At 44.5% G+C, this 12,204-nt stretch overlaps 1 protein-coding gene across 3 annotated transcripts in view; it reads right to left on the bottom strand.

The window, feature by feature from the left end:
• The window catches only part of ADHFE1 (alcohol dehydrogenase iron containing 1), a 33,306-nt gene that overhangs the window by 17,292 nt on the left and 3,810 nt on the right, over window positions 1-12,204 (bottom strand). For 2 of the 3 annotated variants that reach the window (XM_061171672.1, XM_061171673.1), the window contains exons 2-7: window positions 7,744-7,790; window positions 6,384-6,437; window positions 5,826-5,980; window positions 5,478-5,674; window positions 3,675-3,752; window positions 2,298-2,403 (exon numbers count right to left, since the gene is read on the bottom strand). In XM_061171672.1, coding sequence (XP_061027655.1) covers window positions 2,298-2,403; window positions 3,675-3,752; window positions 5,478-5,674; window positions 5,826-5,980; window positions 6,384-6,437 — 590 coding nt within the window. In that variant the 5' untranslated portion in view covers window positions 7,744-7,790. Of the gene's footprint in view, window positions 1-2,297; window positions 2,404-3,674; window positions 3,753-5,477; window positions 5,675-5,825; window positions 5,981-6,383; window positions 6,438-7,743; window positions 7,791-9,592; window positions 9,631-12,204 lie in introns of all 3 variants that reach the window. The other variant, XM_061171674.1, reaches the window with a different exon arrangement.

Genomic DNA, 12,204 nt, shown 5'->3' with positions numbered 1-12,204 from the left:
GGTTCTAAACAGGAAATCTGGGCAAGGCAAGAAGGAGGTGTCCACGTGGGGTGGACGGGGTGGTGATGAGTCCACCAAGGTGCAGAGTTAAACCTCTGCCCTGCTGTGCATCTTGATTCTGGGCGCAAGATCAGATCTGTCTTTAAGGGGCAGATTCACTGAGCTGAGCTCACAGAAACTATGTGTAAAACCTGGAAATCTGATTATTGATTTATAACAAGAAATATAACTGCTGAGGGGGACAGACACCTGAGTCTTCTAGGCATCCATTCTCCCTGTCGGCAAGTCTATGGATGCCCAATTATGGTCAGAAAGCCCATGGAGCCCTAACGAGGGGAACTGCCTCTAAGGTTGAATACATGGGTGTGTCCACCTTCAGAACAGGCTACTGGGCCTCAGGGGCAGAGTCCTCGGGCCTCGTGCGCTCTCCCGTGGTCAGTCCTTGGAAGGGCCACTGCCATCACTGTCCTTTCTTCTGAGCCCACTCCCCGCTTTTATTGACAGCAAAGTCTTTGGGTCTGTGAGTCATTCATTTACACATGACTGCTTTAGTCTGTTATATGTTTATTATGCAGTTCACAGCTAGGGAGGGTAATCTTATTTCCAAGTTATTAGAGGACAACTCTTCAGAGTACTGACAGCATTGACCAGGATGGAGTTGGACACAGTTTTCTCCAGTCTCTTGGCGGGCAGTGTAATGCAGTAAGAAAAGCAGACCATGGACTTGGGTAGACCTGGATGTGAATCCTAACTCTGCTGCCTCCTGCTTGTGTGAACTTCACTCGACAGTTGTTAATTGAGTACCGATGATGTGACAGTCCCTGTGCCAAGGGGCAGGGATGGAGAAGCGCATAAGATGGTCCTGTCCTTGCCAAGCCCGCAGTGCAGTGAGGGAGACTGGCGTGTGAAGAGCGGTGTCTCCGAAGCAATGCACAGGCCCCCAGTGGGTAAGAGCAAAGGACAGAGTGGTTCTTAAGGAGAGGGGAGGGGAGGGGAGGGTCAGCAAAGGCTCCATCAATGACAGAATGCTCCAGTGGAAAGTGAAAGAAGAGTTCTCCAAGCAGATAAAGCGCTCAGCACTGGGGACATTCCAGGGGCTTTGGCTTTCAGACAGTAGGTGTGGAAAGGCAATGACAGACTTGTAAGGTAGAGGGGGGGGTGTGTGTGTGTGTGTATAAATGCCCGTTTGTTTGCGCGATGGTCATATTGCCTTCTGGAAGCTTGTTGAGGCCAGTATGGAGGACAGACGGAAGGACTGTGGGATGGAAGCAGGGAGACTGACAAGGAGATTGGATTACCGTCCAGGCAAGAGCTGGGGCAGGCCTGAGCTGAGGCGGGAGCGGATGGGAGAGGTTCGGTCAGACAACAGAGAGGCCCTGTGGCTGGGTGTGGGCACGAGGCGAGGGAGAAGTCCGTGCTCAGTCCTGCCGCTCACTGAGGTGAGGGACCCAGGAGGAGAAGCTGTGAGGGGTGGGGATATTGGGAGAACTGTCAGATTTCATCAACTTCAAGATGCCATGCTTTATAAGATGCACCATTAAAAAAAAAGTGTACCACTGAGGAAGAAAACCATACTGCCATGCCACAGATATACAGATATGCCTTGATTTCAGAGATGTTAAAATGAGAAGAAATGTGCATGTGCAAAGGGGTGGAATAGGGTCTTTTGGACCAGGTGAATGTGAAGCACCCGTGGGTTCCCGTGATGCCGCTGGAACGCAGGGCCCAGAGCTCGGGAGCGAGGCCTGTGGCAGAAACACTGATGAGGGAGCCATCAGCACATGGCAGATGAAGCCAGGGGAGCATGTGGTGTGACTCTGGGTGAGCTGCTCAACATCTCCAGCCCAGTTTTCTTTTCTGTGTGGCACAGAGCTGTGGTGAAGTGATGATGCGTGTGAAGTGCCGACAAGCGAGCCCTTCCAGCTCTGGCAGTGGGCGCTCCCGCCCCTGCTGTGTGCCTGAGGCTGCAGCCCTGGCATCCCCTGGTTAGCGCAGCAGAGGCGGTGCTGTGGGTCTGAGATGCTGCCTGCCAGCTGCCGCTGCTCCTCTCCCTGTGTCCCCGTGGCTGCAGCTGTGGCTGGGCCGGTCCATCCCAAACAGCAGGTTTGTGGCTCACCTAGGACCTCACCTCATCTTTACAGCTTTAGCTTTGTCGCTCAGGAAAGGGGATAATGACAGCCAAAGCCAGCGCTGTTGTGGAGCACAATGAATGAGTGCTTAACAAGTGCTTTCGGTAGTAAAATACTGTCCGTCAACCAAGTACCGAAAGAGCCCCTGCAGGTGGCATGGGTACCTACCAAAGCACATCGAAGCCACTGTTGGCGATCACCCGCTCAGGCATGTACAGGGTGTGCAGAGGATCAATCAGGCCCAGTGTGGGTTTGATGGCTCGCGAAGCAATACCTAAGGCAGGGATTTTCAACAGAGGCTATAGGTACGGACACAATTTTTTAAAAATTAAATAACTTTAGGGTAACAAATTATCCTAAAAAAATTAAAATATGAGATAAGATTTCATTCTCATATAGGGAGGCAGCAAGGAGCAGTAGAAAGAGATCCGGAGTCAGAAACCAGGTTTTTCAGTGCAGCTGAAGCTCCTTGCAGTTTACAAGAGCCACTATACGCATCTCTTCCCAGCTCCAGATTGAGTGACGTCATTTGCTATGGCAGAGTAGTTACACCACGCAGACACTCCAAATCGGGGCTTATTTACTCATTAAATTCTAGAGAGCTGGTTTACTAGCAAACCACTGGTTTGGGTCCTTGCTCTGTGATTTGCTGCATGTCTTTGGTACGTGTCTGGGCCTTTCTGAGTTCTCTGTAAGATTAGACTCTAATAACACAGGGCCTCCATCCCTCCCAGAGCTGTTGTAAGGATCACATTAGATAATATGACGGGAACGTCTTTAAAAAGATTTAAGGTAGAATTTAAGCGTTGGTTACTATTATTATTATCTTTAACAATGTCAAAGGATAATGTAGTTTAAAAAGAGAAGTTACCATAAATGTGCAGTTCAATGCCAATTTATTCCACTACAAAGGCCTGGAAGAAGGATATTGAACCAGACTCAAGGAGAGGGACATTTCCCCCACATTAGCTGAGAGTCAGAGAAGAAGACAGGATAAAGATGACAAAGAAGGTAGAAAGCAGAATAGTGGTTACTTGGGAATGGGGCTGGAGGGATTGACTGGGAACGAGCATGAGGGAACTTTCTGGAGAAGTGGGAATGTTTTGTATCTTGATTGGGGTGGTGGGTACACGTGGTATATATTTGTCAAAACTCATCAAACTAGACTCTTAAAATGTATACATTTTATTATATAAAAATTACACCTCAATGAAATTGAGTTAGAATGTAAAAAAGATGTCTAAGAAAGGGAATAACCATTTATCACTGATATATAGTCACTAACTTGGGCAGAAAAATGGCCAATCAAGATTCATGGCATTTCAATAAGCTTTTGTAGGTAATTCTCAAAAACAAGTTTATTAGACTGCTTCATATTTTTTATATGTATGTGGGAAAAGAAAGAAAATGTGTCTATGTACATACCCTTTCCTTAACTCTGTAACTCCTTGAATTTTAAATATTAGGGTTAAAGAAAAGGGGGTGGAGTTAGTTGAAAGGTAAGAGAGAGAATTAAAAAAATTTTTTTATGGGCAAAGTTCTTACCAGTTTTTACTTTCAAGTGTTCGTAGTCAAAAATGGCAACTCCAGTAGTTTCACTCCCAGTTCCTGAGGTAGTTGGGACTTGAACAAAAAAAATGTCAATTTTAATAAAGCATCTAAATAAAGGTCAGTGGAGATAATTAAGTCTTAGGAAATAAGGAGCAAGGTTAGAGGAGAAAGTTTTGCTGCCCTTGTTTGCTCACCTGATGTCTGTATTTGTATTAACATACATGTATGCTTCACATGTATGACTGTGTCTACATTAACATGTGAGTAACAGGTCTGATGCCTGTGTTGGCATTAACATGCCGGCATCCGTGTTTAACATATGTGTGTGATGGCAGTGTCTGCATCAATACGCATACATGTTTAGCATGTATGATGTCTGTGTCTGCATTAACATGCATGTAAACCTAACGTATGTGCACTTGATATGTATGCATGATGCCTGTATCTGTGTTAGCATGTATGTTTGATGTCCATATTGGCACTAACATGTATGTATGCCTAATATGTATGCATGATGTCCATGCCTGTGTTACACACACGTGTGCTGAATGTGTATGTGTGATGTCTGTTTCTGTATTAACAGGGAGGAGTTCTGGGAGCCTCGGGCTCCTCTAGCGTCAGAGCTTAGGCAGCTGCAGTTGGGAATTCAAAAGCAGGCCTCTCAGCATCTCTGGGAAGAAAACTCGTATTTGCCGTCTCTAAAAGACATCTTTATTCCCTCTTGGCAGCAAGAACAGTAACACTCTGCCTTTGCCGGACTCTGCGGTTTTGTAGTTCTGTCAAGTTTCTAAACTTTACTAATCACCCCTCTGTGTGATGCCGACACAGTTTCACCAGAGGGTTCCATTTGCCAGACATCAATTATGCTGCTCCCTGCTGATCACTCATTCACGTCAAAGCAGTTCATCTGCTGTCGACTCACTCCTGCCCCATCACAGGGCCTGTTCACAGTGGGAGTAGGAGAGCGGGAGGAGAGAGGACAAGACTTTAAACTGATATTTTCCTGGGGTTGGGGGTGGTGGGATGAAATGGGAGGTTGGGATTGACATGTATACACTAATGTGTATAAAATAGATAACTAATAAGAACCTGCGGTATAAAAATAAATTAATTTAATTAAAAAAAAAAACCCTGATATTTTCCAGCTAGTACATTTTAGCTGTAAGACTTTAGACAGTGATATGCTGACAGCCATAAAATGGGAGGGAAGACAAGACAGAAAGATCCCAAGGTCTGTGTGGAACAGACAAGCGATCCTAATTTGGATGTGCGTGTCTGTGCCCTGGGCAGCCACAGAGCAGGTGTCGCCCAGAGTGACGAGGCCACGCTGGCCACATGTCCCAGGGCAGAGACAAAGCCCCAGGTCAGCTGAGGAGCCATTAGGTGGAAGAAAGGGTTGAGTCAACATCAGAAAAATAAAAGGGAACGTTCCCCTTAAACTCCACAGTGGCTGGCAAAGTGGGACAAAACCGAGAGGGGCTCAGAAGACAAACCTGCCCACAGGAGGATCTAATAATCTATAGACGATGACCTTCCCTTCTCTTCCACATAGTGACTTCATAGCTTAACTCTGCAAACTTTCCTACTACTGACCCAAATTTTCTCTGTCTGTGCAATAATGAAAATCAGAATTTTAAACATGAATGAATTGCTCTCTGTTTCGATCTCCAAACAAGGTACTATATGGAAATGAAGAAATCAGGAAACTTTGGAAAACATACACCCAAAAATTACTGGCTTGTGTCTTTCCTGAGGCCTTTTGCCAGTTGCAAAATAAAAGAGACAAACAGTCTTTACCTGCAATCAGAGGCTTAAGAGGCGCAGTCACAGGCTTTCCCTTCCCAATGGGGGCATTGACGTAGTCCAGGAAATCAGAGTCAGGGCTGGATGCATACAGATTAGCGGCTTTGCAGGTGTCTATGGTGGAGCCGCCACCTATGGCCACGTAGGCATCAAAAGCTCCCCTTCTGGCAAATTCAATAGCTTCCATGAAGCTTGGAGAAGGGAAAATAAAGGCCATATGTCGGGTTTTTCAGAAATAAATTGCCGTGCCATTAAATAAGGCCTGGGGCAAGTTTCAATCAACACTGGTATGTGTTGGCTTCTGCTTAAAGTAAATTTAACAATCAAAGAATCAAAGAATACCTTCTATCGGTTGGTTCCACCCTCACATTATCATAAACCTTAAAGTTTATGCCATTCTTCACGAAGGAATCCATCACTGTCTGTACAGGAGGGAGTTGGGAGAGGTTCTTGTCTGTCATCAAACAAACATTCTTAGCACCCATGTTTTGTAGGTCCTACAATAACAAAAATAATGTATAAGTTAGGTTTGATTACACTAGAAATGTAATAGATACTTCTGGCAAACTTAACATTGAGTCCAAAACAAAAGACTCAACTGCTGTCAATTTGTACTTGTTTTAAAATATACGGGGACTTCCCTGGTGGCGCAGTGGATAAGACTCCGCACTCCCAATGCAGGGGGCCTGGGTTCGATCCCTGGTTAGGGAACTAGATCCCACATGCATGCTGCAACTAAGAGTTCGCATGCCACAACTAAGGAGCCCGTATGCTGCAACTAAGACCCGGCACAACCAAATAAATAAATAAATAAGTATGTTTTTTGAAAATAAAATAATAAATAAAATAAAATAAATGTAACATTTATAGTAGAAGACTGTAGAAATCTTAAATACTTGCCATGCCCACTTCCTTTGTAACTCCTGCTCCATATCTAATATTTGAAACAGCCATCTGAAAATTAAAAAAAGATTTAGGTGATGGGTGTTTAGAGAGTTGGTCATTTCATTTCTAAAACCCTGAAATGGTTCCCCATTGTCTAGAGAATAAAGTATGTATTCCCCAGCATGGCCTTCTAGGTCATCGCATCTGGCCTCACACTCATCATACTTCTTTAAGCAAACGTTGGCTCCAGTCACACTGGAATTATGTATTTTTTCCCAAATATATCATAATCTCTCAATTGTTCCCTCAGCTTGAAATGCTTGCCTCTTCTTGCCTCCACACTTAAATGAACAAATATCTTCTTATTTTCCAATGTACATGTTGTTATCTTTGTGTATTTTTAGTGCCTTCATTCACTCCTCCAACCATTCATCTATCCAACCACCCTTGCATGCGTGTATCCATCCATCCATCCATCCTCCCATCCAACCAACACTACTGAGTATCTGCTATGTTCCAGGCATGTGCTAGGCGCTGGTAACACAACTATGAACAAGAGAAACATGGCCTCATAAAGTTTACAGCTGAGAGAAGAGCTTTTATACCAATGCATGATGGGTCGCTTTTGGCCTGAAGACATGTTTTGTTTGATTGATGTTATGTTTAAATTTCTTCTTCTCTTTTTTTTTTCTTGGTTTCGATAATAACTCTTATTATCTAATTAAAAATAAAAAGCAATGTGACCATCTGGATTTCTATCTCTCTTGAATAATCGGGCAGCACCGGGCTGCACTCCAGTGTGGCTGAAATCACAGGGGGCTGAGGGCAGGCTGCACCCTTGAGATAAGCCTGTGCTCTCAGCAAACTCAGCACCGTCCTCCCCCAGCCTGCTCCTGGAATGACTAACTGTCAGGCCTCTGGTCACATTTTAATTTATGACCCCTGAACTAGGAGGAGACAGGGATTTATACAAATAATTATGTAATTACAGTATGATAAAAATTCATCGGAATTAACTGTTCCGTTATTCTTGCTTCAACCTATTACTTGAACCTCTTTTGGGGTTGTTATAATTACAAAACTAAAGAAGATTTATCATACAACATATAAGTTGGAGAGTTCGTAGAACTGGGAATTTGCTCTATTTTACTGGCTGTACAGAAAACAGTATTCTACACATTACTCGTGTTATCAGAAGATTTATATTCCATTATCCTGACAAAGTACTTTGCTGAATAGGTGCTGATCAAATAATAAGGTTAGGGAACATCTATTAATAACAGACTTCAAATGAGATAATAACGCATTAGCAAAATACTCTGATTGTATTTTTTTCAAGTCATTCATAAAAGAAAGAATGAATGATTAAATCTACCTCAAAGGCATAATCTGTTGTTTTCCCAGAAGGTGAAAGTCCAGGAGCTAGAAATGTAAAAATTAGCATCAGAGTAGGCCTCAAAAACAGAGCAAAAATATTGTCATTTGATAGTGAATTGGATATTCAGCAGTGAATATAAACATTTCCCTTGAAGCCTTACCTAAAATACATTTTTCAGGTTTCATTGTTGCCTATTAGATTAAAATTAAAACCTGCATTTTAAGAGAATGTAATGCTAGCTTGATGCAGATCGTGTGAAAATAAAGTTACTTAAAATCTTTTCTCCGTTGAAATTAAAATATACTTTTGAAAACATAATGTGTAAAAATCCACTAGAAAAAAATCCTCTAGACTCAATTCAATTATTATTAGAGAACAACTATTAGTAAATTTATTAGAGTCCTGCTTACACTTCTTATAGCAACTGTGATAATTTATTTAAATTAAGATTTTCTCTATGGGGGGTACTTATCACAGTGAGATATTTATATTTCTCAAGCTTATACATGTAAACTATTTAGTTTTCTTTGGGAAATTTAAAAATTTTTATAAACTGATATTTCTTTACAAAATATCAGGTTATGGCAAAAATGATTTTCTGTTATATTGGAACAATAAGAGGGCTCTACTTAGTGGGTTTTATCTTTGTTTTCATCTACTTATTTTTATCAGTCTTGACCAGTCGTAAGATTGAAAAATGTCTACAGAACAATTTTTACTACCATTTTTTTTTTTTTTTACAAGACAGACCACAACGGGACCAAAATCTACCTTTGGCAAGGGTATCCTTAATCATAATCCAAATTTCTTTGATCTCAACAGGCTTTAAAGAAATAATCTATTACTCCAGTTACTAAAATTTAGGAAAAGACATAAATTGGATCATAGAAAACACTGAGATTATCTTTCTGTAAATTACTAATTTTATAGCCCCAAATAGGAAAATTACTGATTCTTTGTTGAAACCAATTAAGAATTGCAGAAAATCAGCTGAAGACAAAATTCTGCATGTGTCCATGAGGGCCTGGAAGGCACGGCATGCTTCTGCTTAGTGGATGGCTGTTAATGACTGGGGTGGGGTGGGGTCCCTTGGCTGGTCCTGAAGGATGAGTCACTCTCTAGGCAGGAAAAAGCCCTCAGTTAGTTACTCTATCTGTTCTAATCCCAACAGGCTTCTTTGTGAGTTTCTGCTTAGGATCCTGTGTGGGCAGGCCCCTCCCTTCCATCCCTTACCACTGTTTAGATTTGACCTTCTCTCCTAAGAGGTGAAATCTGTTTTTGTGTCAGTATAATTCATGTGACATTCTGAGGACACGTTGAAGCTACAATGAGCTGCCCACTGCTCTGTGGACAATGGAGTTGGTAAGAATTAAGATGTTTGTAGGAACTGAAAACTTTTGTCATTTTTAATTATTAAGAAATAGAGTGTTATTTAAAAAATTGATCCAAACAAATTTTTTCCTTCTGGGAACCACATTGTTCTTCAGACTCTTTTTTGGGGATGTATTAGAACCTTTCAAAGATTTCATCTTGATTAATTCTGTTTGATGAACTCAGACAACCCTAAAATCCTATTTGTGTCACCACTTTTCGCTTTGGCAAATAATTCTGTTTAAAATAGAAAGACATTGTAAATAGCATTAAATATATATTTGAGCCAAAAACATAATCAGTAGCATACATTCAGCTGAGATAGTATAATTAGAACTACATACTACCAATTTCAAGTGAAAATTTTCACCAATCTTCCTATCACATGCCTTGGTTCTCTTACATTACACTTTGCCCAAATGTATTGCCAACAGTGGAAACTGGAATTGTGGCTAAACACAAAATGTACTATTACCTTGGGAGTAAGTATGAGAATGACTTGGGCACTGGCATCTAGGGAAATGAAAAGAAAAAGCGTGAAACCAGAAAACCAGAATATAAGAAGCCTTAAAGTAACACACATTGCATTCTGGTCTTAAGAGGCTATCAAAGTAGTAGCTACAGCAAACACCCCACGATAGAAAAAGCCAGAAATCACCATGGACAAAAAAGTTGACTCGGAGTCTTTCCAGAATTGTAGGATCGTTCTTCCACGAATTATTCAAGCTATAGTTAAATGACTGCGGGGAGCTGGGATAAGCGCTCTGGGGCTACAGGAAGGTTTAAGGGAGGGTCCCCCGCCCCCGTCCGCACCGGCAGGCCAGGCGAGGCCCCGGGGCGGGCGCTGGACTCCCTCCGGCATCGCCCGAGGGCCTCTCCGGCCGGGCACCCGAGGCCTCGCTGCGCGCTCTCCCAAAAGACTTCTGTCCGCTTCCCGGCTTCATCGGGTTTATTCCCGGCGGCCGCTGCCGCCTCGGGATCTACATGTACGCAGCAACTCGCAAACGCATTCTGGCGACTCCGGGGGACCTGAGGAACCGGCGCGGGGAGCTATAGGACTGAGACCTTGGCTTTTTGCTGGCTGTCCACTGGAGACTGCCCTCAGTTCCTAGATGGCACCTGGGATTCATGGGCCAGCAAGGCCACTTACTTCATCAAGTCAGCAAGGAGAGTCTCCAGAGCGAACCTGCTAGCAAGATGGAATCTCATATAACGCAGGGCATACACAGAGGAAGATCGTGTGAAGGCACAGAGAGAAGACGGCCATCTACTAGCCAAGGAGAGAGACCTCAGAAGAAACCAACCCCGCTGACACCTTGATCTCAGACTTCTAGCTTCCTGATTTGTGGAAAAATAAATTTCTATTGTTTAAGCCCCCCAAAAAAGATGGGGTCTCAGCTCTTCCTAGGTTAGGAGCTTTGGCCAAATTGACCCAGTGTTAACTACTCGCACCTCATCCCCCCAATCCTTCTCCCCCGGAGCTTTCCGTGTTATTTTCCCATTGTCTTCAGGGTGTTTCGTTTTTCTTCCAACAGGCTTTGGGCCGTTTCCTCCGTAGCCCTCGGTGGGCCTGCAGGCCACCCTGGTCACCCACCACCTCGCGCCTCCGTCCCTTCTCAGCTCCGCCTGCTCGTCTCCTCCCCGGCCCCACCCTCCGGGTCCGCATAAATTACTGTCACACCTACTGTCACACCTGTCACCTTCTTCTCGCCGAATCCCTCACCCCGGCTCAGTTCTCAGTCCGCTCCTCTACGGATTTCCCACGTCCTCCTCTTTCGAGACTTTCCCTCCCTTGGCCTCTGTATCCCTTCCTGTCCTGGTCGCCTCCGATTTCTTGGACGGTCCCTTCTCCGGCTTCTCTTCCTGCTGTTCGCCGTCCGATTGAGCCTCGCAAAAGGGTTTATGTTTCTCTCTATTGCCCAGGGGACCCTGTCCCGGTGGGTCCAGTAGGTACGTGCGTACATACCACCCCTCCTGCCCCCCGCCTGCAAACTTAGAATGAACACATCTGAGAGGGGAAAGGGGGAAGGAAGGAAAAGGGTTAAACTCAATGACGGTCAAGATCTCAAAAATTGTGAATTACGTGAAAACGGGCGTGGGCGGGTATGAGCGCCACCATGAGCCGAGGCTGCCATCTGGTGGGCACGGCTGAGAACGCCACGTGGAATTGTTTCCCAAGAGCATCCAGGCGGGTCTGAGCCATCTGCCGGCTCCCGCAGGGAAACCGGCATTAGGCAAGGCCCTGGCGTTGTCCTTCACAAGGCACTACTTTCGAGGTCTTTCCCTGCTTTACGCCCCTCCAGGACAAGAAAAGAGACTCAAAGGGAAGGAAAAATCCAAACTTGAAGCTATCCAACACGAAGGACCGTGGGAGCACAGGCTTCCTTCCACCCATCCCCCCTTCTTTTTATTATATATTTTTCAAGTTTTCAGGCTACCTCAATTCGTCATTCCTACTCCTTAGTTGTGGTCTGAATCCCACCCCCTCTTGCCTTCTTGGGACCTCCATCTGTTCTGTATGTCAGATGCTTGCTCACCTCTGGTTCTCTCCTCCTCGCCTACAACCACTGACTCCATTTCCTTTTCTCCCACGCATCCTTGGCCCCCTGAAATCCGCAGGGTTAGAGCAAGGCTCTTATCTACCCACCATCTGGCTCTGGCACGATTATTCTGGCTTCCCTCCTGGTATCATTAATAAACTGGCCACGCTCTTAGCAAAGGCCAACCTCTCCCCTGTGCACTAAACGTCAGCCCTGCTCAGCGACTCAAAACATCACTACCAACGGTTCTTCCTTTCCTCTCCTGCGTCATCAAAATCCCCCTCCCCCCAAATCTTATCCATCAGTAGGAAAATGTTGACTTCCGCATATTACATCAACCATCATCCAACAACTTCCTCTTGTTCCCCCTTCCCTTTCCCACTGTTGCCCCCGCCTGCCCCCTTCCCTTCAGCCGACTACACCTGCTCTCTCCAATTTCTCTTCTCCCATTCTCTCTGGAACATCTTCCAATGAGCCTTTGCCCCATGACTCCACTGACAAACTTACCAGGTCACTAATGCCCTCCCCTCGGTGCTAATACACCACT

This window comes from Eubalaena glacialis, chromosome 17 (assembly GCF_028564815.1).
Source record: "Eubalaena glacialis isolate mEubGla1 chromosome 17, mEubGla1.1.hap2.+ XY, whole genome shotgun sequence".
Taxonomy (NCBI): domain Eukaryota; kingdom Metazoa; phylum Chordata; class Mammalia; order Artiodactyla; family Balaenidae; genus Eubalaena; species Eubalaena glacialis.
This window is presented reverse-complemented; position numbering and strand designations above follow the sequence as displayed.